The sequence below is a fragment of the Penicillium daleae genome (genome assembly GCF_028827525.1).
Source record: "Penicillium daleae strain IBT 16125 chromosome Unknown utg000004l_segment0_segment0, whole genome shotgun sequence".
NCBI classification, from domain to species: domain Eukaryota; kingdom Fungi; phylum Ascomycota; class Eurotiomycetes; order Eurotiales; family Aspergillaceae; genus Penicillium; species Penicillium daleae.
The window spans coordinates 473925-500727 of record NW_026623152.1 but is presented as its reverse complement, the minus strand read 5'-3'; the positions used below and the strand labels follow the sequence as shown (position 1 = coordinate 500727).

The window sequence follows — 26803 nt, the reverse complement described above, 5'->3', positions numbered from 1 at the left end:
GACAATTTCTCCTTTGCTTCTCTTCTTCGCGGGGTGCTTTATGCCGAGTACCTAATTTAGGAAAATCTATAGGGCTAAGAAATCCCTTGGGGTCAAAATTATGGAGTATAGACTTTCGCGAGGCCGTTGCTACCTTAGACCGTATAACGGCACAGGTTATACAGGGACTAGTCTATTCCGGAAATGTTAGTAGTGTTGGCATCGCAGGATAGAGAAATTTTAGGCAGGCTGATCCTCCCCGCAGGACTCGAAGTTAATCTTGGTGTGGAGTGTGGAATATACCGATGGATGCGCTGATTGATCCCCTTGCCAAGGGCTCGGCCCAACACGGTAAGACACATGGGAATGGATGACTCGAGAGAGCTGTAAGGCGCCGATCGTGGCGGTCAAAGCCCTTGAATCTTATAGGATGGTGAAGTTGTCTTGGAGATGAGGAAGAGGAAAGTGTGTCTGGAACAACGAAAGAAGTAACGAGCTGGCAAAGGTGCCATGCAAGGGCGAGGAGTAGACCGCCCCTAGGCCCTGACTGTGTGGACTGAACAAGGTTGTACGTGAGCAACCAACACAGCATATTACTCGGGGTGAAACAGGGTCTGAGCAGAATTAAGGATAAGGGTCCAGTTTGATGACCCTTGTGGGCATAGGACCGAGTGTTGGGGGCGATTTGGCCGCTAAGCGACGATAATAATAACCATGAGGCTTATTAGCTTCAGGCGTCCTGGAAGAGGTAAGCCCCAGCCACCCGAAGAGACTATTTCGATGGCTATCGCGAGGGCGCGGCCACCGTTGCACAGGGCGCGTGGTTATTCCGACTGTCCGAAGTGTGCTGGCACGAATGCCAGCAAGAACCATAGATTTTTGGATTCCACGATGGACCAAACACATGGCCAGCTGGCGGACAGGGTTGTACAGTGTCCCAATAGTCGACTACTAGGCTTTTTATTTGATTCCCTGTGTATACCTCGCCATAGACAGTACCTCTTGAGTTCCAACGAAATCTCAATAATATGGCTGGATATACTTCCATAGGCCGAGTCTTGTGCCATGGATTTATCCCGGAACTGGGCCATGGTTAACAATATTGTTTCCCCACACATTCTCACTCGAGAGAAAACAAAAAAAAGTCGCGTGTCGTACCACTGAAAAGAAAGGCCATAATTTAACTCTTGGGACAAGTGTAGTCAGGCATTCAGAGTGAAAGCCTCTATTTGTCATTTGGTGTTTCGAAGCAAGAGCCATGCGATTTTCGACTTTGAAGAGACGCCCGTGAATCAGGGATGGCTGACTCAAGTGGGCGATCTCCAAGAAAGCGCGTTGTGATCGCGAAGATCAACGCCGGCAATACTCATTTGGATGATCCCACCGTGTACCGTAGGTGCCGATTGGAACACATCACGTTTCCACAACAAGTACTGTACAGTAGTATACTCGACGCAGGTCTACCCCGCATGGTGACTTTGCAGCCCAGTGGTTGATGGAGGCCAGTACCGACCAGTCGGTGAGGATATGCTGAGTAGCCATGATGCAATGATGTCACCGTGAGTCTGTCGATTATTAACTGGTCGAGGATCGGCAGCTCGCATGACTGGGAATGTGGGTAGTGACAACATGCTAAGACCCTTAACTGCCGACGATATCGTGGAGTGTGAAGCGTGGAAGATGGCAAAAACCAGTCATTTGACCAAGTTGGGGGATTTATGGGTCCAGGTAAGGGTGGGAACTGAAGTAAAACAGAACTCAAAGACTCCGCCTGACGCGGGACGGGAGATAGAGAAAGGAGTGACAAAGCTAGGAGTGGAATGCTGGTGTTGACGACCTTCTGGAGTTTTCCTAGCATCTCCACCCAGCTCATAGGTCAACCTAGAGTGACACAGTCCTATTGTGGCACTGTTTACAAGATAGTTTTGAAGTAGGGAGCATGAGCTTCATAGATATTTCCATGGTGTGATCTATCTACCCCTGACATGTTCCTGGGCCAGTAGATCTTGATATTCGTTCATATCAATCTAACTGGTGGTAATTTAGAGATATGACGCCGATTAGCAGAAAATTCCGAGTGCTTACGCGTCCTCGAGGCTTAACTCAACGCCTAATCTCTTGCTTTAAATCTACTATGTCCTACATCTTTTGCTATTATTTGAAACAGTTTTACACGCCACGAGATGAATAAAGTCTTCACGGATTCGATGCATCTGATGGATTAAAAATGAGACAATCTTTCAACCAGGCAAAATAGAAGTATGGGAAATGCAGTCAACCAAGCAGAAAACTGCTCACAGGTCGCACCACACCCAGAAAGACACCATGGAATATCTACTCATCAGAACGTGTTACCTGCTACCTTTCCATAACTCTTGGTACCCATCTTCAAGTATAGCATGACAAGAGACCTGATCAAATTGAAAAATGTATGCAAACCTCCTGCAAGCCATTCATTCATTCATCTATTTGAGCGCCCAGAGACCCATGGATCTCCCCTATACCGATTCCTTAATATCCAACGACCTAACATGCCAATCAACATGAACCCACCGATCACAAAGCAGCTTCTTAATAGACTCAACCTGGTGAATGACCTCCTTCAATCTATACACAATCGAGTTCGAGAACCTGCGCCCCGCTTTGAACAGCCATCAAGGCCAGTAAGAGAAGGACTGAAGTATGCTCACAGTAACGAATGATCATATGAAACTGCGGGTATGACTTACTCGCCTCGGAATAATGGTCTTCAAGTGTCAGAAGGCCACCTGCTATACATCTGCTTGAAAAGTTGCGATCTCAGTTTGTTCAGCGAGTTGGTCTCTCCTCGCCCTTGGTACAAGATTACGCAGACACTGGTTACCGGAGACTAGATAAAAAGATATTTGTATTATACAAGGTAGCATGAAACAGAGAAAAGGAAAATCATGGTCAATGAAAACCGAGATGGCCACTGTGTATAAGCAGATCAATGAGCACCGTCGCATCTATGGTCCCAACGATATCGAACTATGTACATGGGAGGGGGAAGCGCCACAGCCAGTTGATATATTCAAGGGGGTATCTCAACAACAGGTCATAAATAAGAAAAAAAGAAAATGGGGGGTAGGATAGGAGTAGGGTTTGGTGTCTTGAGAGAATGAATGAGAAAAAGAAAAAAAGAAAACAAAATGGTAAAGACTCAGGGACCCGTTATATCGTCAAAGACATGAAAGGAGATAGCAAGGCGAGAAGAGCAAGGATATGCGTTGTTACCGCTCGTCGCCGCTGGCTACGGCACTGCCGCCGTTGCTGCTGAAGTAGCTCTCGTCGATCTTCAGGATCCATTCTACCTTTTGTGCCTCGGTGCGTGTGGCGAAAAGGAAGGTGTTCTGGGTCCCGTAGACGGCGAAAATATTGGGCCGGCCCTTGGCAGAGAGCGAGCGATCAGCACCAGCGCCGGACCCGTCTAGAAGTCGGGCGAAGTCCGGCGCATGGTCGACACGGGAGTTGCGTAGGTTGATAGCGTTGATTTCATCCCCGTCGGCTGAGTAGATGTGAAGATACGGCCGGCGAAGCTCCACGAACCGTCGAACCCAGACGCTGTTGGTATCGTCAGGAGTGAGCACATAGCCCGACTTTAGGGCTGAAGGGTTCTTCGGCAGGGTTTGGATGGTGGCTACGAAGCGTGGCTTGAGCGACACTTTGCCTGCGGCATCCGTGCCATTCGACTTGCGTTGTGCTGCAATGGCTGCGCCATCGGCGGGGGCTCGGTGTTGCTCCGAATGAGGATGGCATCGGTCGGGTCTTTCTTGGTCGACCAGAGCTCAAGGTACTTGCGGAGCAGTTTAGATTTCCGTTCGTTGAGATCCTGGTTGCGCATCGGGGTCGATCGTCCACTGCGGGCAGGAGAAGCCGTCAGGCTGCCAACACTAAGAGCCCCGCGGGCGGCATGTAGCTCGGCTAGCCTGTATCGGCGTTTGCGAGCAGCAATATAATCCCGAACCAGCGAGACCTTGCGGGGTGCCCATGTCGTCAATAACTCCTCGCCCTTGACATAGTCGTTTTGGGTGTTCATTCGCCAAAGATCGGCCGCGCGTTTGGCAGAGATTGGACGAATGACCAACGAGTACATTTGCGTAGTCGAGTGCACAACTCGAGTAGAGCTCCAGAGCTGCTTGAACATTGACTGCTGACGAACGTAGGTACGTCCCAAGATTTGCAGAGTCTGGTCGACCTCGAACACAACAGGGGTCTGAAGCCGGGAAGAGACGAGATCCCAGCGAACAGTAACCTGAACTCGATACTTGTCTGCGGTAACCCGGTCAAGGAGCAGAGAGCCGTGCAGGCTCGAGTCCCACTGGCCTACAATCGTGACATTTGACGTGCCGTCGGCATTGTCCTTGACCATCGGTTCCTGCAGGAACTTGAGAGGAACATCCGGTGTTTGAAGATCCTGGTCAGGGATTTTACCCCATGGGTCAAGAAGGCGTACGGAGCCAACACGGGCGTTGCAGATATCATCCCACGGTAAGCTTTCAGTAGAGCTGTAAGTCATGTTGATCGAAATGCGACGCTGCAGGCCCTGGTGGAGTTGATACGTGCCGGCGTCAAGGGCGCTGTTCTGAACAACCTCAACGGGAAGGTACTCGCCAGACTCCGCCATCTCAAGAATTTGAACTCGGGCAAAGACATCATGTCTCTCCTCCGAGTAAAACTCCGACTCTGCAATTCGAGGAGCAGTGCGCTTTTTGGGCGTGATCTCCGCTGAGTCCCGCATATCATCCCAGCTAAGCAGCTTGTCGAGGTGAACCGATGTCACACGAGCGTAGACACAGACTTTGAGTGCGGCGGATCGCGGACTTGACAATGGCAGGCTCATGCTGTGCACGCTTTCAAATCGGACAGGGCTCTCTTCAAACCCACTAATCATCTGCGTGGTGGTCGCACCACCTTCCTCTGAGATTCCAGGAACGAAAAGCTGGGCGTGGACGTCAGATCCTTCCCACTCGGCAAACCCAACCATGTCCCGCATGACAACGTTGAATTTCAGAGTTGACGAAGGGGCTTGTGCGGAGGATGGCTCAAGAGACAGGCGAATGATGCCGATGACGCTCTGAGTATAAGGCGAAATGATCTCGATAGAAAAGTCTTGCACGCGCGTCTCGAAGACAGCAGTCAGGGGGATGTTAGCATCACCGATGAGGGAATATTGCGGCGAGCACGGCTCAGAGAACGGATTGTCAAGTTTGAAGTGCTGGATGTAGTCTGGTCGGTCGATATACTGGTGGAGTTGTCGCATGGATTGCACGCGGCGCTGGAGTTTCTCAATCGACCACAGATGAATCACACACTGCTTGTAGTCAATCACCCGAACGCCGACGCAGGGCTTTTTCGTCTCTTCCAGCACAATATCTTCGTCACCGGAAATCCCGTTCAGCACCAGATCGTACGAAGAAGCCATGCTATGGCCATGATCGACAACAGTGAATTGGAAGACCACATTCTTGTCCATGATCTGACTCATGACCTGTGCTTCCTTTAAGAGAGAGGCATGTTGCAGAATGTTCTCTGCCATCCGAACGTAGTTGCGCTGCGACCAATGGTTGAATACAGTTCGTGCGATTTCAAGTTCGCGTTCATCCAACTTGGCGAAGCCATTCTCGTATATTTGCGGAATTGGCTTGCCCATATCACGCATCTGCGTTTCAAAGGTTTCCTTTTGCACTCTCAATTGCTCTTCAAACTCCTCCTTGGCAGACCTCAGGGCATCCTCCATGCGTTGCTTTTCGGTTTGTAGTTCACCCACGTCTTGGTTGGAGGAGGTCTCTGCAAGCCTCAATTTATCTTGAAACTCTTCCCGCTGCTGATCGAGCTGGCGTTGCATGTCTTTCTGAACCAATTTGAGAGAAACTCCGTTTGTCCCATCATCGTCAGTTTGCCGTGGTGTACCAGGCATGGTGATAGCCGTGTCGAGAGAGAAATTGTCGATAGTCCCATTTGACATGTACTTGTCGCGTACTGGGAAAGAGCTCAACGAGTCTGAGTCTTCTTCATTTTCCGGGAGTCCGCGACGCACCGCTCGCGCTTTCTGCACGTCTTCGAACAGGGCATCTAGTTCATCGTCGGGCAAGTGAGAAATATGGTCTGGGCCCAACATGGCACTGACGGCTTCTCGTCGAGCAAGGAACCAATCTGATTCTCTCCCACGTTGTGAGGGCATTGGGGAATCTGCCCTGCTGGAATCACCATCCACTTCTGAGCCGACCTTGCTAGGCGACCGGTCATGGGTCTTGTTTGGTGCTGGTGAGCCGAGTTGGCTCGTCGTCACGGAATGTCGCAACAAGCTCTGCTCTACTCGTTCGGCACGAGCTTCCTGCGGGTGATTGAAACGGAAAATATGAAAGTCACCAAGGATAATTCGGAATCCACTCTTTAGGCGTGTGGGCTTATCGATGCGCAAACCATTCACCATCACAGCAGCACCTTCCGTCGGAACAATAGTGACGACATTGTCGACATTTTCAAAGGTACAGTGTTTGGTGAGAATTTTCGAGCCGTTCAGTCGAATCTCAACGTTGTTTCCTTGGTCCATATGACCCACGGTCGTAGTACCCGGTTTGATATTGTAGACCAGACACTCGGCGAGTAGTGGGTCATCGCTGAGGTTGACCAAATGGGGCATCTTCTTCGGAGTGCTCAATCCAATGAAACCCTTTTCGATGTTGATACCCAGTTCCTCGAGAGCCTGCTCGCGCTCTTTGTGGATCTCCTCGGTCTTTTGCAGTTTCTCCTCCCATGTTTGATTGAGATCTTTGTACAGCTTCTCACTCTGATTGAGCTGTTCCACAATCTCGGCTTTGCTGACTTTGGTGACAGTACCATCCGCTTGCTGGATAGAGACCATCTGCTTCTCCAATGGGGTATCGGGAGGATAATATTCTTCTTGCGATATTGTGCCAGGCGCCCCGGGAACACCTCCTGGGACACCACCTCCAAGTTTGGACCGCAACTGTGCCAACTCCTCTTTAAGTTCGCGAATCATGCGAGCGTTCGGATCCTCATTCACGACTGCATGGTTCTTGATTCGTTTGGCGGAGTCGGCATAACGCAGAGTACTCAGTGTCTCGTCGAAATTGATATCTGCAGGCGAAATCGCTGCAATCATCGAAGTCATTGAGTTACCTCCCAAGGAATCCTTCAGCAACCAGGTGAGTACTGAATCACGATAGGGTACCATGGATGCCTTTTTGAGCTTGCCAGATGAGACATCAGCCAATGCTGCAATGACACGACCAAGAGTAGATAGAGATCGGTTGATCTCAGCACCTTCCTTCAAACGGGCACCAGTGGCTCCGGTCGAGTTTGCTCTCTCGGAACCGGCCAAATCGACCAAACTGATCTTCGACACCTTCTCCGTGTCCATCGAAGTCTCTGCGTCGTGACGTTTTTGCGTGAGAGTCAGAGTAAAGACAGCGTGGGATCGACTGGAGGTTTCGTTCATGTTCGTGGCCGCCACCGTTCGAGCCTTGTTTCCCTCATCCATCAAATGATCGATTTCGTCAAACGAGCGCACGACTAGCTTCGCCAAATCCTCCACATATGGACCAGTGGACGGATGCTCACGAACTTTCAAATTACCCTTATTCGAAGGGTTGAGCAAGTCGCGAACGCGTTCATTGTAAATTTCCAGGTATGACACCTCAACCGTGACATTCAAGCTCTTGTCTTGTTGGATGTCATTAATCCGGGTGAACATCGACTGGCAAATACGCGGGATAACACCATGCTCCTGGCCATAACCCATCATCGAGTACGATTTTCCAGAACCGGTCTGACCATACGCGAAAATACAATTGTTATATCCGCCGAAGGCATTGTCGAGGAGTGGCGTGCCCAGATCATCGAAGAGGTTGTCCTGGCCGGCATAATTCGGGTCGTTCTTGTCGAATGACCAGTATGATCGATCGAAAGCGAACACCTTGGGTCCGTCGCCGCCGCCCTTGCCAGCGCCCTTTCGCGACTTTTCCTCCGCGCCAGACGGTGCGGTGAGCACCGTCTGGTTGCCTTTCATCTGCACGATACATGTTGCGCCTCGGTCGATTTCTGGAAAAGGGTACCAAGGAAGGGGTTACCATGTCAGCCACGAGTCCTCCCAAGGGGGAAAGGTGAGGGGCAGTGAATTATGGTCTCCTTCACTTTCTCCGTGCAACCTCCCACTCACCTCTGCTATTGAAGGGTCGCACTCGGACCACCACTTTAATATTACCTCCGCCGCCTGGAGCCATCTTGTTCTCCTACTCCATACACCGGAGGTTCGTCACGAAGTCGGCCGCTCGCTAGAAAGTGGGATCGGAATGTAGACGGGTGTGGCACAAGCGGTGACGGGTCAACGCCGGTGCGCAGACTCCGCGAGGAGCGCGACTCGAGGACGATGTCGCAAGGGTGTGAGGTATGGGATTGCTGAACCTCGTCTGCGTACGGTTCGTCTGGAGCGGTGTCTGGGGGGTATCGGGAACCGTAGATGTCAACAAAGACGTCATGTATCGAATATTCAGCGCGTGTGTGGTTTGTGGGGTGGGTCAGGGGGACCCCGTGAAGATGGCGGTCAGAGTCGACTAAGAGGCTCGAGTCGAAGGCCGCAGCGCTGGCGAAGGGAGGACTTGAAGCATAAAGAGTAGAATGCGATTGTCGACATCTTCATGCGGAAAAGCCACTTGCCCCCGACGCCGCGGGACCCCCTTGCTGAGTCAGTCAACTTTTTGAGGGGGAACCTACTGGACAGTACTACAGTAGGTTTCCAGGCCCAGAGCGCAACACCTGAATGACATCTGCGGATCCTCATGATTGTTTGTTCCTTGAGGGCGTTGGTCTGCCGGAATTGCCATCATACATGTACTGATGCAGTTCCATGTCATGAATTGCAGTATGCATGTGATTAAACAAGCAACCCAGCATATAAGTAACAATGTGTAGTGGCTGTTGGACACATCGTCGTCGTTTTTTCCTTGAAACAATGTCTGCAGCTCCTTATTTCCGGCCATTGAGTAAGTTTTCTTCAATAAGTATGCTAATGCAATGAATCACCTGCTGAGTGGTGTCCATCAGCTGTGTTTATTCTCTCCTGTGTCGAACAAGATCTTTTGGGGACTTTCTTCATCCCAGTGAAAATGAAGTAAATGTATTGATGCCCAATGAGACGCGCCTACACGTGTTAAGTTTGCTAAGAGCTTCAGAGCTGCAATTATAAACTTGATGGAGCATCCGATATCTCATTGGTGCCGAGTCGCCTCTGACCCATGGATCTCGATAGAGTATATACCGAGGAGAAACCCCGATATAAATTCTCCGGCAGCTAAACCTAAGATCTAAACAAGCTCTTTCATTACCTCAGAGATATCCACAGGGAAAGTCGCCAACTCAATATCCTTGACTATGATGCCTTATCTGAATGCTTGTTATGTCACACGAAGACTCAATGCCAACCCGAACGAGGATGATAGCCCACGCCGCGCTGGACACCCTGTTCCTGGTGTACAGTAGTAACCGCCAAACCCTTGAAATAGTCACGGAAATTAGCGACCATTGTGTCCTCAGACGAGCGATTCCTCAAAGACTGCCAAGGGGTGGATTAAGACCACCGCAGAAACTAAGCCTGCACTTCGCCCAGTCTAAAGAGAGTCATGAAATTATCCCAGTCGGCATCGCTTACGTACGTACAACGATATACCAGTGCAAAGCTTCATGTTTTGGAGCAGCAGGTCTGCTCGCGAAGTCGCTCTAGATGGTCTGTCGAAAGACCGAGGTTGTTGTGAAGTGGCTGGATTGACGGTCCTCCCTTGTGGGCATGCTTGCCTGTGGGTGATGAAGAATGGATGAGAGCATAAGATTCAATCTTTTGCGTCAGAACAGAGAATAGAGCGTTGTGAGCTTCCTTTAAGAATAGTAACTAGGCACCTATAGCGCAGTTAGACCCAAGCTATGAGAAGGCATAACATTTTACCGTTCAGGTGGACTCAACTCATTCAAGATATATATCGACTCCGTTTCGGGACTCAATCTCTAAATATATATGTCACAAAAATCTACTAACTATAGAATGGATAGAATTTCTTTGTAACCCCTAATTAAAGCGATTTACCCTAAATATACATAGCATTCCACACTTGAAGATGACCAATGTAAGCAACAAGCAAAATCAAGACAACAGTAAACAGCGATAGGTGCCCGGTTTGCCTTAGAAACCCCGTCGAGATTCTTGAGTAGAGGAAGTATCTACCAATACAACGAATGAACTCGCTGTCGATACAAAGTGCAACCTAACATCTCTCACTCTAGCCCTCAACCCCTAAATCCAAACATCGACGATGCTCTCCTCCTATTCGAATCGCCAGCCAGTTGCCAGGACCGCTCAAAGCTCCACGCTACAGAAGACTATTCAAGTACAGTAGTCGCCTCGGAGAATTAAACCTAGTCAACACCAGCACCGCCAAGGCGCATAGAAAGCCCTCTTACTGGGTATGCGAACGGAGCCGCCTGGCTGTTTACTTTGCAAGAGACCAGCCCTACGAGTGGCGCGAATGGCGGTTCGCATTCGGTCAGTAACGCCTTGCTTTACAGTCTACTATACTGTATAGTCTACAGTACACTCAATACGCAGCACCGCCCTCTTGCGTCATTTCAATCACTGCCAGCACAGCAGCTATCCCCAATTGATGTGAGGTCTTGGGCTATCGCCCGGGGGGTGGTGGTCACTGGTGCGATGTCTGCGATGTCTCCTCGCGCGGGCCAGATTCGAATGGTGCGTGGATCGGCCGCCTCACTTGTTGGCGTCACAGCCCGTCACAGTCACAATCAGGGGGGAGGTCAGGATTAGTCTCGGTGGCGGGTATTTGGAGTGTTGGATGATTTTCTTGACCTGTTCTCAGTATGGAGTACTACAGTGTGCGTAATGTTCGTATGTGATATGATCAAGGGTGGTAGTGTAGGCGGGAGATGAGACCTGGGGTGGAGGGTTCCCGAATAGGAGAGATGGCCGAAGGAGGGGGGCTGGGGATGATTCTCATAATCAGAAAGGGAGTTACTGTAGGGTAGGAAATAATATATGAAGGAAATAGACTAATATGGGAGGCAAACAAAGAAGTACGAAATACTTTTGAAATGATGGTTGCGACGAGGGTCGAGGCACATAATTTGCGCATGGAAAATACGTTATCCGTACGAGGGAACAATGAAATACATCACCACTTTGGAGTATCCGAGGGAGATTACATAGATTACATGGTTTCTACCCGACGATGAAAGTGAGGGAGCAAGGCAGGACTGCCCAAGTTGAAGATATAGTTTTTCAGGTCGAGGATGCTGATGGCGGTGAGATAATAATATCTTATCACCAAAGTACAGTGTCTTCCCTCTTTCCCAGTCCAGGGTTCGTGTTCTTCACCGCCGAGTCGAGGGTGGGTTGCACATGACCAGCTTCTTCGGGATGGCCGGATTGCCTGCCTCCCGTGATTTAATGACAATACAGACAAGAGCAATACAATAAAATACTGTAATAATACCCATCAACGTGATGACTCCCATCCTCGGCCCAGCCAGCCAGGACCCGCGGGAGGCAGAAATGGCCCCCACTTGGGTCCACATTCAGCTGCGCACGGCCACTCAGACAGCAGGTTGGGCAGCGACGGGTCCCGTGTTGACTTCGGATGAAGTCATGAAAATATGTGTAAATATGTGTCAGGTTGGGTACCGCATGGTAATTAGACTGTAATCTCATGAATCTCGCACTGGATGATATATAACAATCTCGTCTGGATTCTTTTCTCCACTTCCCCCAAGCTACCCACGCTGATACGTCGTTCTCCGATGAGCCGGACCAGCCAGAAATTGGCTCTCCAGCCAGTACAAAATGCCCCGTCCCGCCCACCCCTTCTCGCCTTTCTCCCTCTGCCTCTTCTCGTTGGTTGCCCGCCCTCTCCAGTCAGTTCGCCCTCCAACCATCGCACAGCGCTGGCCACCCTTACTTCCGCCGTTGGTTTAATCTGATTTCCCCCCGTTCCATTCGTCCATTTCGCGTTCGCTGGACTGGGACAACTTGCGCAAGTCCAATCAGTTGTTTTCTCGTCTTTGATCTCATTCGACCTTTGGTTTTTTCCCCACGGTCGGCATTGAAGTGTACGACAGGACGACCGTCGACGACTGGATCGAGGAACAGTACTGTAGTAGGAGCTTAGCTACTACGATTGAAGGGGACTTTAAGCAATTGAGTCCTTGATACTTCTATTCCGATAGGTAGGTTTTTCTATCAATGATCGCTTTTTTTTTTCCTTACGTTTTGGCCATTTGAGCTTGTTACTTTGTCTTCTTTCTTGCCTTTTTCTCTTCCTTCGATCATTCATGATTCTATCTTGCATGATCTCGAGGCCATCAAAGAATGGCACTGGGGTCCGAGCTTCTCCAAGGCCAAAGAAGACCTCGTTCTTGCCCATGCAACCCTCTCCACCAGATATCTGCCTTGATATCATGGCCCTCGTGTTCCCGTGACTCCCTCGTGCGGCTCTCTTAACCCTTACCCGAAAGAAGAGAGAGGGGGGGACCAGCATTCCTCATTTCTGCCGTGTAAACATGCCCTTTTCCCTTTTTCCATTGCCTTTGATTCTCGTTCTTCTCGTTCATTTGTCCGTCTTTCTCTTCCTCCCGTTACGGTGTTTCGCGGAACTGGCCGGGCGTTGACATCAGCGGCCCCAGTCGCGCCCCAAACCCAACCACCACCGCCTTCTCGTTGGCACGTTTCCTTCGATCTCCCCCCCCTCTTTTCCCCCATCATCTTCTGCCTCCGTCAAATCACCGTCTGGCTGGGATCCCTTGATCACTTGGGATTGGAAGTCCAACGGAGAATATCCACGTCCTGGCCCTGTGGCTCGCTTTCCCTATCCCCCTCTCCCCCCAATTAAGGTAAAATGCTCCCAAGCTTTAACACCCCCCCCTCCATCCAATTCCCACGTTGCGCGCGCTCGCTGCGACTGGCTCGGCCCCCGTGGCAAAAAACACAAACACACGCGCCGTCCACTGACCCCAAACTGCCCATTGCCCGTCTCTCATTGCCTACCTTGCCCTGTCCCATCCACTCTCGATCCTCCCAGTCGCATGCAAAGCGCCTGCGTGTTTTATGGTCGGTCCCAGTCTGCTTGTTATTGGCTGTCCATTCTTTGTTATGCGCGCTCCTCAAGTCTTGTGTTCCCTACCCGAACTCGTCGCTTGCTGTACGCGTCGGTCCCGGCATCGTTGACATCATCTTTTCGAGTGCGCGATCTAACTCATGTCTGCTCTAGGTGCGCGACACTGATTCGCTAGACGCGATCAGCCTCGCCTCATTATCTGTCCTGCCACTGCAGAAGCCGATCGCTTCACAGGTATGTTCGCGCGACCTGCAGCCCTTTGGAATTCTCGTGCCAACGCATACATTGCCTCCCTCTGTTTCTGTCTCTCTCTTCCTGCCCTGGTCGCCCTGGCCTAACCCGGTCAATCCCAACTCCCCCCCCTCCTTAGTAAATATACACTGGGATCATCATCGCCTGCCTACATTACCCCCCCCCTCCGCTCGGGACGAGAGCCAGCGCATCTGTCTTGTGTTTATCCAGAATGTGACATACTGATGGTTTCCTCAGATCTGATTCGTGGAGCTCGTTGACAGCCGCCCTGACCGAGGCGCATCAACTCTTTCACGATCCGCTAGCCCGGCCCACATTGTGTGTCGCGTCCCCCGGATTTTGTGCTCAACGTGATTAAGCCAAGAGGTAAGAAAGAAATAAAAAAAACACCTCAAAATTCCCAAAGAGGACCTCAATCCCTCGTGATTTGAGGTAACCAGCCCCTCGGTGCCTGAAATCGGTTTTCCCGGCGCAGCCTCAGCGGGGTGGCATCATCAAGGCGACTGGTTCTGACAACGCATCAAGCACTCTAGTCGAGGGGTAACCCACCCATCATACTGCATCACAGCCCAACCACGTTACACCCGTGGGTATCGACCGATTTGCTCAAAAGAGCCAAACCCTCCGCTCAAGACGCGTTGCTGCTCTGAGAACTAGCCTTGAGCCTTTTGGACCAAACGTTTGGCCTATCGTCGACTTTCCCCTCTCTGCAGTGCCTGCAGGTTTTCAGTTTTTAAGGTATGTCATGTCACTCGCCCTATCAATGCTGCCTGTTCCATGTTCCCCCCACCCTGCCGATCCAGTGACCGTATCGTGCTGCGCTCTTGCTGACGTGATGGCCCGAGGCTGCAGACTATCGACTCCCGCTTGTCGAATCACCGTGCGACCACGTCAACTTCTGGAGGTGACTAACTCCCTGCCTGCACGCGCGTGGAGTGATATCGACCCGGCACATCTGCCAAACACAATCGAGTAGAGTCACCTCGACCTCCTCTCAGTTGCTATCGTGCCCCAAAACCCACTGCGGCGCCTAGCTCTCTGTTTCGGACCCTTTGATAGGTGGTTTGGATTGATAGATCGTCAACTCGAGCCGATCTCTCGTGCCTGTCACCCCAGCCCCCAACCCCCGGTACCACACGCGCGCGTCGCCTGTGTGACGGAACCTTCTCTGGACCTTCCCCCGAAGTTGCCCAAGAGCCCCCCGTCAAACATGGAGTACCCTCCGCAGTACCAACAGCCTCATGGCCAACACCCCCACGCCCCTTCACACATGCCTGGTCCATACCAATCTGGACCAGGGCAACCCGGTGCGCCCGTTGGAACGATGACCTCGCCCACGAATGCCCCGCCACCCATGCAATCACAACATCCTTCCCATCAGACATCACCGATCGTTCCGTCGCAACAGCACTACCAGCAAGCGCAAGGTGGGCCCGGCGCTGTTCACCAGCAGATGAACTTCCCCCAAGGCTACGGTGTCTCTGCTGCCATGCCCCAGCCATACGGTATCTCGCCCACGCAGGCCGCCGCGATGGCCACTGCTGCCGCTTCCGGACAATTCTACCCCCTTCAGCAACACGATGGTATGGCTGGCCAGATGGCTCCCGGGACACGGGGCTCGCCGCGCATGGCTGGCGTGCCCATGAAGCCGGATCGGAATCCTCGCTCTCCCCAAATGCCTGGCCAGATGCCCCCGATGGGCTCGCAGGTTCAGATGCCGAACCAGCAGATGCCCCCGGGTCGCCGAATGAGCCACATCGGTAGTCCCAACGTACCCACCGCTCAGCCCGTGATGAGTCACATTGGCCGACCCTCGGTCGCGCAATCCATGCCTGGCGCGCCCCAGGCCGCCATCCAACAGAACCAGCCATCGCCTGAGATGGTGCCCGGTGGCAACCAGGAAGAATCCCCGCTCTATGTCAACGCCAAGCAGTTCCACCGTATCCTGAAGCGCCGTGTCGCCCGTCAGAAGCTCGAGGAGCAGCTTCGACTGACGTCTAAGGGACGTAAGCCGTATCTGCACGAGTCGCGACACAACCACGCCATGCGCCGACCCCGTGGCCCCGGCGGCCGTTTCCTGACGGCTGACGAGGTTGCCGCGATGGAGAAGAAGGCGGCAGAGGGTGACGGTGATGCTGCGGCTGACCTCGGCAAGGAGAACGGGTCTGTAGGCCAGAAGCGGAAATCAAGCGAGGGCAATGATGACGGTGGTAGTGCGAAGAAAACCAAGACGAGCACCAGTGCCGATGGCAGTGAGCAAGAATCTGCTGAGCCATCGGATGAGGATGGTTGAATAATGCAACCGCCTCCTCGTCCTGGTCGGTTGACCGTGTCATCGGGTTAGATCCGAGCTATGTAATCAAGCTTGACCTCGAGTTTGAAGCATGTTTGGTCTGAATCCCGGTGACGATGTTTATTTTTTTGTCTCTTTTCCTTTGTCATCGTTGGAATTTCTTTCGTCGAGACTAACGGCTTATGGATGGACGTTTTTGGAAACCCTTTTTATTTCTTACAGCGAGCGATGTGTATGGATGCCCCTCCCCTTTGTACCCTCTTATCACGCCACTTCTCTTCTACCCTTGATATGCTTGTTTCAATGGCCACTTCCCCTGTCTTCCTCCCCTCATCTGCCCACTAACTTGACCAATGATCTCTGTTTATAGCTTGTTACACGGGGAGGATGTTTCTGTTTTGGGCTTGTCACCTTGGAGTGTCTCACAAATGATTTTGGCAGATGAGCTCTGCCTGAGCCCGGTTCCTGCATTTCTGCAATGCCCGTCGGGAGAACAAAATCTGACACACGGATGTCGAAGAAAGTCAAGTTCCAAGTTCTACGAGGCTCTCGAACCACTTACAAGAAAGTCAATATTTACAAGGCCCTTGAGGGCCAACTGTGGAAATGCGATTTACTTAGGCCCAGGCCAGTGAAATGTCAACCGTGACGATTTTTCTTCTCTCTTCTTCCCCCCTCCTCTTCCACTTTTCCACACCTCCCTCCCCTTCTACGCCTACACTTGCATCGCCTTGTGTATATCGATCGACAGTATAGCAATATCTTGCCAGTCTTCTGTCCCTTGTTTTATGTTTCTACTAGCCCATGCTCTTGCACTATGCCTCCTTGTTCTGTGCTTGGTGTCCGTTGTGTTGCGTGCTTTGTATTTTGAGCTTCTGTTGGGCCCATATTAGAGGGGTTCTCCTTCACTGGAAAAACAGGTCAGATTTTTTCTTGGACTGGGTTGGGTTGGGGTTGGGGTTGGGATTGGGAAGACGGGGGTTTTGTTTTGTTTTCTTTTTCTCCCTTTGGAACTGCCGTGATGCAATGCAATGCAATGGGATCGATTGGGATGCGATGGTTGTCTTATGTTGGATTTGATATGATATGTGCTGTTTCAGTGGATTGGATTTGTTGGATTGAATTTGTCTTGCGTATACCATCAGATCGGAATGAAGATATTGTCTTTTGAATTCTATATATAAAGATGAATAAAACTAGAGTTCTTCTGGAGAAACAACGAAATAAACAGTGGGTATTCGCTAAGTAGATAGCTAGCTAGCTAACTCTTCACAGTAAATCAAAATAGCTTTCTATGTCCTGTTTAAGCAATTCGTCTTCGGACCAGCCAAGACTAAGATACTGGTTTTGGCCTGTACAAAAGAAAGAGATATAATAGACACCAAACACCAACCATGCAATCCCCTCCCCTTCTCCTTCTCATCTCCCACACAATATACCCAGAACCCACCTCCTCCACCCCTTCCCTCCTAAACAGCCTCCCAATCCATCGCATCAACCATAAACTCCCACCCCTCCTCCCCCCCTCCCTCCCCCTCCTCCCTCACCATCCCCATCCCTCCTACAAAGCGCAACATGCTCCCTCGCCCTCACAAACCCCTCCTCCAACCCCACAAAGATCGCCCCCAAAATCCCCTCCAAATCATAACTCTCCAACGGCCGCACAACGTCCCGATCACCCACCACGTCCCGCGCCACCTCGTCCCGCGTCATATCCGCCGTTTTCCACCTGTTGCGGAGTTCTTTGGCTTGGCGGAGTTGTGAGTGGATGTGGCCGCTGCCTAGGACGGGGGTGAGGGGCGTGGTTTCTTCTGTTAGGGCGGTTAGGACGTTGGCGTGGTATCTGTGGAGGGATGCGCTGTTGGTGGTGGGACGTCCGCGGGTTGAGGGTGCTGAAGAGGAGGAGACTGTTATGTTGAAGACGGCGAGGAGATGCACGATTGCGCGTTCGAGGAGGGCGTAGTATTCGAAGAAGTCGATTTTGAACATTATTTCTGCTTCTGGGTTGCCATTACCGCTGCTGCCGGTGCCGGTGCCATTGCCAATGTCGGCGCCCGGGTTTGGCGTTGTAGTTGCCAGGCGGTAGGCCTCGGCTAGGAAGGGGAGTTTCCAGCGTAATCGGGAGACTATTTTCATGAAGCGGGCTAGTTCTTCTGCTGGGGGGAGGAGGGTGGTTTGTGAGTGTTGCTGTGAGTACGAGTATGATGGGCGTGGCCCTTGTGCTGAGGATGTATTTCGTGCGGGGGTGCTGTGGGTGCGTGGTTGTTTGGAGGGCCATCGTGGCTGGTTGGTGCCGTTGCTGGTGTCATATCGGTCGTAGGGGTTGCTGGTGCTGGCGCTGTTGCCCGGGGCCCAGCGGGAGTTGAGGAGGGAGCTCATCGGTTGATGAGGATGGGGCTTGAGGTGGTGTATGCTTTGATGTGGTTGGTTTGTGGGGGGTTGGAACTGTATTGGTGCGCACGGGCCGCTTGGGGATTTGGAGATGGTTTGATGTTCTGGGCAGTTTTGAGGGTTGTGTGTGGGTTTATGGAGGGATTGGGGCGTGGGATTTGTTGTGGGTGATGAGGTGGCTTTGGGAATGAGGCTTGGGAAGGTTGGAGATTGATTTAGAAGGAGGTTGATGAGTTCTTGTAGTGACTGCTTATTGGAGTGTCGCGCCAAGGCGAGTTGTGGAAGAGGTGTTGGTTGTTTGGTGGAGGATTGCAGTTTGAATATTGAGTATTCTTTGTCAATTGGTGATTTATATACATTGAATGTGCAGATAGAGCTGATCGGTAGGTAATTGTCGAATGCACAGGCTGCCCTGGTGCGTGGTACGTTTCTGGATGGTATAGAAAGCGTGCAGATAGATCTGGAGATCCCTCCAGATAGGCATAGTGTATACCGGCCATATATAGAATTTAAAACCGAGATGACAGTATAATCAAAGAAGGAAGAGCCTGGATTTCGAGTATACCATAGAGAGAGTCCACCGCCTGGCAACTTCCGCTATGGAGATTCCCTTTGTTGACCCTCCAGCCTTGCATGCGTTGTTCTGCGGGGAACAATTTAGTAGAATCAAAAGCTGCACAAGGACTCACGATGGTAGTGTGCTCGATAGGCAGGACACGATTCGCAAATTACATGGCGTGCTTTATTGTTGTAGCTGATTCCAGTTCTTACGCGCATGATGGTTTCATGGCTATATCATAGCTGTATTCGTATCGACCGCGGAGTCTCAGATACGGAGCAGGTAGTAAGTAGTATATTGGCCAGTTCGGATCTCGAATTTATCCACGAGATCTACGAGGTCTGTGTTCGATCCATTGTAATGATCAATAAGCATCAAGCTCAATTTCCATGGCCAGCACAATAATATCTGGAATATTTTCTTTCGTCGTAATATGGGATTTTCTGTCCAATGGTCAGTTCGTTTCAGCCTATAGACAAGATCATGTCGGCAGTCAACCTACCAAGATAACCATGGCAGGTCCGAACAAATACAGGCACAGCAACACTGAGCCTATATTGCCGGTCAAACCAATTCCATTGTTTGCTGGTGGTGTCTCTGAGGTCTTGCTGATTGGGGCCTGAGCAATCAGGGCGTCTGTTTGACTGAGACACTTCAACTTCCAACCTACCCCTAACCCCTTTGACTTTCCCAACCTCCTCTTCCTTTCTTACCCCCTTCACCACAATCCTCAAGTCTTCTCTTTATTCTCAATCCCCCCTGCTGCTTGTGTGCCTGTTTCGGTCTCGGGATTCTGATCTGGTCCAGCCAGCTCGGCCATCAGCTGGCCATCAGGTGACCGGTGCTCAGCCAGGAACCACGCTAGCCTCTTCAAGCCTAGCGCCTCTCCAGCTGTCTCCAACCTTCCAGTCACTCTCCAACTGATCTCACTGCCACTCTCCTCCACCCTCGCACTGGAGCTGTTGTCGTTGGCTTCGATTCCAATCGCCATCTTATTCTGGGCTTCTCTTGTAGGTGGCCTTACCTCCCTTTCTCTATCGTTTCCTCTCCTGCCTCTACCATCTGCCGTGTTGGAACGGCTCTTGTTGCCTTGTGATCGTCCCCGTTTCTCCGTTCTTCTGCTATCTCAGTTCTCCCTCCACCCACGCCCTCCCCCTACATCTTAAACATTTCTCATACCTTCTTTCCCAATTTATTCATCTTCATTGCCTTCCATGGCGAAGAACACTTTGATGGTGTTGCGTGCGCTATCGCAAGGCTCGCGGGACTCTTCCGCCAGCGGACCCTCATTATCTCTCTTTACTCTACCCTTTCGCTGTGACCATGTGGTGATGGCGCGGTTTCGAATTCGATAGCCGCTGGCTTGATAACCCCTTCATCTATTTCATTCTCAATCCCTGATGACCTTGTCTATTTTCTTGTCCTCCCCCCACATCCCCGGCAATCGCCCACGTGCCGCTCTTCCGCTCTGTCTTCCAAATTTCCTGGCCTTATATTGACGATGCCGAATCTTAGCTTCCCGCGCCCTCTGCGACAACTTTGATTGAAACTACTGAGGTTTCTTTCTTTGACGGTTGCCCCCGCGTCGGAGTCCCTTACAGACAACGGTTCGCGATTGAAGCCGTGACTCAACAATTCCCTCAGAGTCACTGGTACGGGACAAGATGGATTCATATGAAGGCTATGATGCGTCTCCTGGAAGGAATCGCGATGCGGACTCCTTCGGTAGAGCACCAGCAGAGTACCGCCGCCGGTCGCCAGGTATGTTGCTATATTCTGGGTCCCTAGTCGGTTGGAGAAGCGCAAGACCGTTTACTGACCAACTTCTCTTAGTTTCTCAAGATCGCCGTGGCCGTGGTCGTGGCCGTTCCCGCTCTCCCATGATTGATCGCTACGAGCCTACCGAGCGTCGCCCTCGAGATGATTTCTACAACAACTCCCGTGATCAAGCTGCTCGTGACCGTGAAGATCGCCGACGCCTTCCTTCCCCCAATGTTACGAATATCGACCGTTACATCCCAGGCCAAGACTCTGGCAAGCGGCCCCTCCCAACGAATCCTCTTCCTGACCCACTCAGTCTGGATTTCCAAGTCGGGTTCACCTGGTTTGCTGAATGGTGGAGAGCCGAACAAGCCATTGACGAGGAAAAGGAACGCGCTAGGCATGGCGGTCGGCTCCCTTCGAGTCGTCTCAAGGGCGAGCGCGAAGCCCGTGAGGACCGGGATAAGGAACGCGCGCAAATCCAAGCTGCCTACGATACATACAAGGTGGATCTTCAGATCAAGTTGGCTAGAGCATTTGTGCAACAACATCGCGAGGAAGAGTGGTTCAAAGAGCGGTACAATACCGAAGTACGAGACCCGATTCGCAGTCGTCTGCTAAACTTCCGAAAGGGAGCATACGAGCAGTGGGAGCAGGATCTCAATGGCGGATTGTTTGACGATTTTACGCTCGAGGGCATTTACAAGAGCGAAAGCGACGGTGCTGGTGGTGTCATTGAGAAGGAAGAAGGCGAGACCACCGCCGTTGGGGAAACATTGGGAGTCCTGGATCTACTCCCTGTTCGTGGAGGCGAACTCCGCGACGAGGCTCTGTCTCAACCTGCCTTGCTCATCAAGACTCTTGCGCCAAATGTGAGTCGTGAGAAGATTGAGGAGTTTTGCAAGGAACACCTTGGAGAGAATGATGGTGGCTTCAAGTGGCTCAGCCTCAGCGATCCAAACCCGTCCAAGAAGTTCCACCGCATGGGCTGGATCATGTTGCACCCTGGTGGCGACACAACAAATATTGTGGACCGGGGAGATGGTCGCGAGGAGGAGATGGATCATGATAATGGCATGAGTGAGACTGTGACTATCAGCGGAGCTCAGAAGGCGCTTGAGGCTGTGAATGACAAGACGATTCACGATCCGGTCCACGGCGATTTTACTTGTCACGTTGGTGTTCACGTTCCTCCAGCCCATCCCCGCAAGAAGGCACTATGGGACTTGTTCTCTGCCCCTGAGCGCATCGACCGTGATCTTGAGCTGGCTCGACGACTGGTCGCTCGGATGGACGGCGAGATGGGAGAGGTGGATGGTTACAGCAAGATCGAAGAACGGGTCGAGGACCTTCGCGGCAAGGGCTGGCTTCAGCCTCCCGTGACTGGGCCCGTCAGTGTCAAGAAGCATAAGAACGGGTTCGATGAAGACGGTGCTGACGATGGTGAGATGGAGGAGGGCGAGGAGAGAGAAATCTCCGAGGACGATGATGTTGACGATGAAGAGGTTTTGGCAAAGAAGAAGAAGTTGGATTTGATGGTCGAGTATCTGCGCCGCGTCCACAACTTCTGCTTCTTCTGCGTTTTTGAAAGTGACTCCGTTCACGAGCTTGGTCGCAAATGCCCAGGTGGCCACCTTCGTCGTCCTCGCACCGGTCTCTCTAATCAAGCCAAGGAGGTCGCTCGTGCCAGTGCCCTGGGGCAACCTTTCCCTGTCAAGAAGAAGGAGCCGAGTGAGGATGGAGAAGAACGGGCTTCACCCGTGCAGGAGAGGCGTCCTCAGCGCGTTCCCAAGTCGGAACAACAGCTACAGCGCGCATTCAACTGGGTCAAGACCTTTGAGGATAAGCTATTGCAAATCCTGGAACCTGAAATGGCCGACCTGCGCAAACTTGGCGGCAAGCCTGTGGAGGAAGCCCTCGACGAGGAGCTCGCCAAGTATGTCAAGCAGGAGACTGACGACCGGTACCGATGCAAGGTGCCCGAGTGCGCCAAGCTGTTCAAGGCGGAGAACTTCTGGCGCAAGCACATTGAGAAGCGTCACGCCGAGTGGTTTGAGAAAATCCAGGGTAATGTAAGTGTTTCCCCTTGCTTATCCGAATTCGCACACGACACAGTCACACTAACCTCCAATCGCAGCTGTCCCTCGTGAATGCCTATGTCTTGGATCCTTCACGAATCGCTCCATCCCGTTCCGATGCCAATAGCAACGGTCACTTCCCTCTTGCTTCCGGCCATGGCCAGGGCGGCACCCCCCGTGGGTTTAGCCTGCAGAATGTGCCTTATCTCGGGAACCCAGGGGCTCTTCCTGGATTTACCCCCGGAGGCATGCCCGGCCTCGCGGGCGCAGGCGGCTCTTGGGGCGGCAATGGCATTGCTGCTGGGGATGGTGCAAACCTGCACCAGCCGGGCGTCATGCGGCGTGGCGGACACCGTCAACATAGCCACCGAGCTGGTCCCTATGACCGTCGCCGCCCTCCTAACGGCAGCGGACGCCTCAGCCCTGTTCGTATGCCTGGCATGTATGGTCCTGGCGGTCGTCTTCCTGCCAATTTCTCCGTTCCACCTGGCCACCCAGCCGCCAACATGGTTCCCCCCAACCCCTTCCCCGACTCCATGGGCGGTGGTGGAGGCCCACAGGGCATTCCCCCGCGTGAAGCAGTGCAGGGCCGTAGCCTGAAGAGCTATGAGGACTTGGACGCTGTGGGTGGATCTGGCAGCGGAGAGCTAAATTATTAGCTTTGCTCACTTATTCCAACCTTCCATAACCATTAACGCCCGGTTACACTTCATTCTCTAACCTAATTTTCCTTTTTCTGAAATCTACCTTCCCTTCCCCCCCCTCCCTTTTTTTTTTCTCAACCAACAAATCTCGCCGGCGTTGGCGTTCAACTGTGGATCCGGGTTGAATTCACCGGGTGCGTCTAATGTTTTCCGTTTTGGTGTCACGTCATATCTTGTTTTGAGGATATCTACTTGTGGAATATTTTTCTTAGCTTTGTCCAATTGTCTTTGCGTCCGTTTTCCCCCCTCGGTCAATTCTCTTTTGTGTTTTATCTTGCACCCTATTTGTTCAGCATGTACAATATCCGAGTCGGTCGTAAATTGAGAGACAAATGGAAGATTGAAGTGAAAGTTTCTTGAAGGGTTTGTAGGGAACTTGTAGGCTGTATATAGGACTGAGAAAGTCTTCGGGGTATCGCGGTCATCCCTGTAGAACGAATGGTCGTTGTCAGATAATCTTAGACTAGTTAGTTAGGTAGACTTGTAGACTGATCATGTCATATGCTAGCCATGATATTTCACAAAACTAGCAACACCAAATCTCATATTCTCATATCAGGGTATATCTATGTCTATAATCTATTCCAAACTCCACAAAACACAAGTCAATCAAACGCCAGTCTCACTCATACAACATATCCCCCCAAAAACACCAACCAACAAACAAACAATCAATCAATCCCATAAAAAGATCAAGGCATCTGAATAACGACCTCCCCCCACGAATCCACCCACCGCAACCCCATCCCACGAACCCGCCGCTCACTGGCAAGATACAACATCAGATAGATATGCATGGCGACCTCGCCCCACGCGTAGATTTTAAGTAGGATCGGTATGAATGCGTCGTCTGTTGTAGGTGTGGCTGTATGTATAGCCGTATTTGGATCTTGATAGTTGTCTTGATCTTTGGTTGTGTTTGTGTTGGTGTGGATGGGTGTCTGGGTTTCAGTTTCAGTTTCGATGTGTTCGGCGATACACCAGACGCCCCATCCTGCGCGGGCATCTCTGGCGATGAAGCCGGCAAGGAAGGTCCAGAAGTGAGTGAATTGGGTTTCGGTCCAGGGTTGGGGGGTTGTAGAGGTAGAGGTAGAACTAGGACCAGTGCCAGGGGTAGGGACAGAAGGAGGGCCGTTTTTTGTGTTGGTCTCTTTTTGACATTGTTCTTGGGTTTGCGCTGGGTCTGGCCCTGTTCGTGCGATGTTGATACGCATGGCCCAGTATCCGCGTTCGAGGGCGTCTAGCTCCCGGGCTTCATGGATTGGCTTATATGTGCGGGCGGGTTTGAGTCGCTCGGTGAGCATGGATAGGGTTGGAGTGATGTGTGTTGTGAAGGTGGAGGTGGAGATTGGGGGTGGAGGGGGTCGGAGGGTGAGGGGGAGAGTGGAGAGGAGTGTATCATTATGGTTAAGGGAAGGGTCATCTTTATCAGAAGAAGGTGGTTGTTGTTGTTGCTGCTGCTGTTGAGGACGAGTCTCCGTTTCGAGGACCTTAGCATGCGCAGAAACAGGATTGGAGACCTGAGAAGGGACTGAGGAAGAAGCATTGGCAAGTGCGTGGGAATGCGGACCCTGCGTCGGGAGAGCAGATGGACTTTTGTCTGCGTCTCTTGAAAGTGCCCTTTCGACATGGTGTGCTGAGCATGAAGTGATGGTACTTTCTACTGCTGCAGCTTCACTGATAGTCTGGCCCACAGGGAAGGGTCCGACCCGCCGCCGTTTAGGTGAGCGGCCCGGTTGATCTTCCTCGTGCAGTAATGCTGGACACCTCGTTGCTAGGTGAGACGGTTGTTCAGCGCATACAGCCAGTTCTGGCTGCGAGTCTGGGATCACGCTGATTACGCTCTCGAGCGAGTCCGCCGCGATTGGAGGCTCATGTTCACGGGTCTCGCCCACAGGCGCTGGCTCTGAGACCAGTGGACTGGGCCTGATTTGATTTGTCCCTGGACCAGGACTAGGTAGGATCGGCTGAAGATCGTGCCGTAGACATGGACATGGATTTGAATTTGCGATTGGAGTAACAGCAGTGGCAGTCGCGGTGCTATGCACAGCGGGATCTGATTGTGCACAATCGGCCTTTCCAGGCGATGGTGGATTGCCTGCCGGCTTCTTTTTCCGTAGGTCCTTCAAACCCCGGTCACAGCGACTATCGCTGCTAGTCTGGCATGCCCCATTATCCTGGCCAGCTATTGCCGCTCTTGCATCTTCTGCAGACGGGCACGAGACCGAGGATGGCGCGGAAATGAGCTCGGACGCCCGTAGCAGCAAAGAGGAGCACTCTGCTGTGGGGGGCTCTGCATTTTCTGCATCCCCGGGATAGCTGCAGGTGGAGGGGGTAGAGCTGCTCCTGCTCCTGCTGATGCTCCATCTTTGGCATTATCTGAGCTCAGCAACTGACGCGAGATCGGCTCAAAGGCGCGGATGGCAGCGACTTGAGCGCGGTATCGGGTGTCGTCGCGGGTGGAACTGGGCGCGGCGACATGGACGAGGATCTCCATGGGGCGACACCCGATTTGGTGGGAGAGTATGCCTGGATGGAAAGACCCTGGGATGGTGTGCGAGTAATTTCCTGGAATTCTGGATGGTCATAGGTGTACCTGGATACAGGACTGGGTCATTCTGGTCATTGGAGGTGGGGGGGCATTGAGGAAGGATGGAGGTGGGTGGCTCGTTGGCGGCAAGTATTTGTCACGATGGACGAGAAGGGCCGCCTTCCAGTGCAGCAGTTTGTGGGACTATTGGCGTCTTGGAGGATGGATTTTGGGTTATTGGGAGACTTGCAGATTGATTTTAGCTATCTAGTTGGAGGTGTTATGGGAGATTAGTTATTCTCTAGTGGTTGGTAGGATTGGACTGTGGTGGTTTATACTCTGGATATCTCATCGTCATGGGGCACTATAGGAGTAAGCAGTCGACAATGAGCATACGACGGAGTGACTTATACGCTTGTCTATTTGAATCACTTGGGATTCTTTTATTTTAGTGTATCCTCTATAGCCTGCCATTGAGGGTCCCATAAGGCCAAGCCAAAAGGGCCAGCCCCGCCACACCGTTTGTGGAGCCCAGCTTGACGAACAGAAGGGCTATTAGTCTCCTTGTGCTCAATCTTGGCTAGACTGGCGCTCACACAGAGTAACTAACTCGGCAATCTCTCGTAAGACTTGGGTTGTCCTCTGTTGCTGGGCTGAGTCGTAGGTAGTGTGGCAGTGTGAACGGTGCAGCGGAAGGAATCCAGGCTGATCACGATGACTTGGAAAGTACAAAATTCAGGAATCTCAGATCTCTCGCAGTGTAACCCACTTAGCACCCTCCATACATTTTCGTCAATAATCATCCCTCTTTTTCTTCTTCAATGCTCTACTCGATCTCCACTCTGATCACGCTGCGATCCATCACATCCACTTTGTGCCCGCCTTCTTCCCCCCAAACCCAACCCCAAACGGCGCCCGCTCAGGCTTTCCTCCCTTCCAAACTCCCTTTCGGCCACCGTTGAAACCTTGAATCCCTTCCTCATTCTTGTCTCTGACACTTCCCGATCACTGACTGTCCTTTTTTCACGATGGCGTCGGGCGGGGTGTACCCTTTGAACACGCAGCAGCTCCCTGGTGAGTAGTTTCCAAGCTTTCCCAG

General features: G+C 51.9%; 6 protein-coding genes across 6 annotated transcripts; 2 read left to right on the top strand and 4 right to left on the bottom strand.

Moving 5' to 3' along the window:
- Positions 1-3230: 3230 nt before the first annotated feature.
- On the bottom strand, positions 3231-8246 carry N7458_003899 (kinesin-3 motor protein uncA; the record flags this gene model as incomplete). The annotated part of the gene is made up of 3 exons (XM_056907281.1): positions 3231-3637; positions 3661-8064; positions 8183-8246. The coding sequence occupies 3 exons, from the start codon at positions 8244-8246 to the stop codon at positions 3231-3233; spliced, it is 4875 nt and encodes a 1624-aa protein (XP_056768008.1).
- Positions 8247-14598: 6352 nt separating this feature from the next.
- On the top strand, positions 14599-15681 carry hapB (CCAAT-binding transcription factor subunit HAPB; the record flags this gene model as incomplete). The annotated part of the gene is made up of 1 exon (XM_056907280.1): positions 14599-15681. The coding sequence occupies one exon, from the start codon at positions 14599-14601 to the stop codon at positions 15679-15681; it is 1083 nt and encodes a 360-aa protein (XP_056768007.1).
- Positions 15682-17175: 1494 nt separating this feature from the next.
- N7458_003897 (uncharacterized protein) lies at positions 17176-18060 on the bottom strand (the record flags this gene model as incomplete). Its single annotated transcript, XM_056907279.1, has 1 exon — positions 17176-18060. The coding sequence occupies one exon, from the start codon at positions 18058-18060 to the stop codon at positions 17176-17178; it is 885 nt and encodes a 294-aa protein (XP_056768006.1).
- Positions 18061-19361: 1301 nt separating this feature from the next.
- Positions 19362-19622, bottom strand: N7458_003896 (uncharacterized protein; the record flags this gene model as incomplete). Its single annotated transcript, XM_056907278.1, has 1 exon — positions 19362-19622. One exon carries the CDS (start codon positions 19620-19622, stop codon positions 19362-19364), a length of 261 nt encoding a protein of 86 aa, XP_056768005.1.
- A 673-nt stretch (positions 19623-20295) lies between these two features.
- Positions 20296-23129, top strand: N7458_003895 (putative arsenite resistance protein Ars2; the record flags this gene model as incomplete). Its single annotated transcript, XM_056907277.1, has 3 exons — positions 20296-20392; positions 20465-22464; positions 22530-23129. The coding sequence occupies 3 exons, from the start codon at positions 20296-20298 to the stop codon at positions 23127-23129; spliced, it is 2697 nt and encodes an 898-aa protein (XP_056768004.1).
- A 737-nt stretch (positions 23130-23866) lies between these two features.
- N7458_003894 (uncharacterized protein) lies at positions 23867-25671 on the bottom strand (the record flags this gene model as incomplete). Its single annotated transcript, XM_056907276.1, has 2 exons — positions 23867-25377; positions 25428-25671. 2 exons carry the CDS (start codon positions 25669-25671, stop codon positions 23867-23869), a joined length of 1755 nt encoding a protein of 584 aa, XP_056768003.1.
- Positions 25672-26803: the final 1132 nt, after the last annotated feature.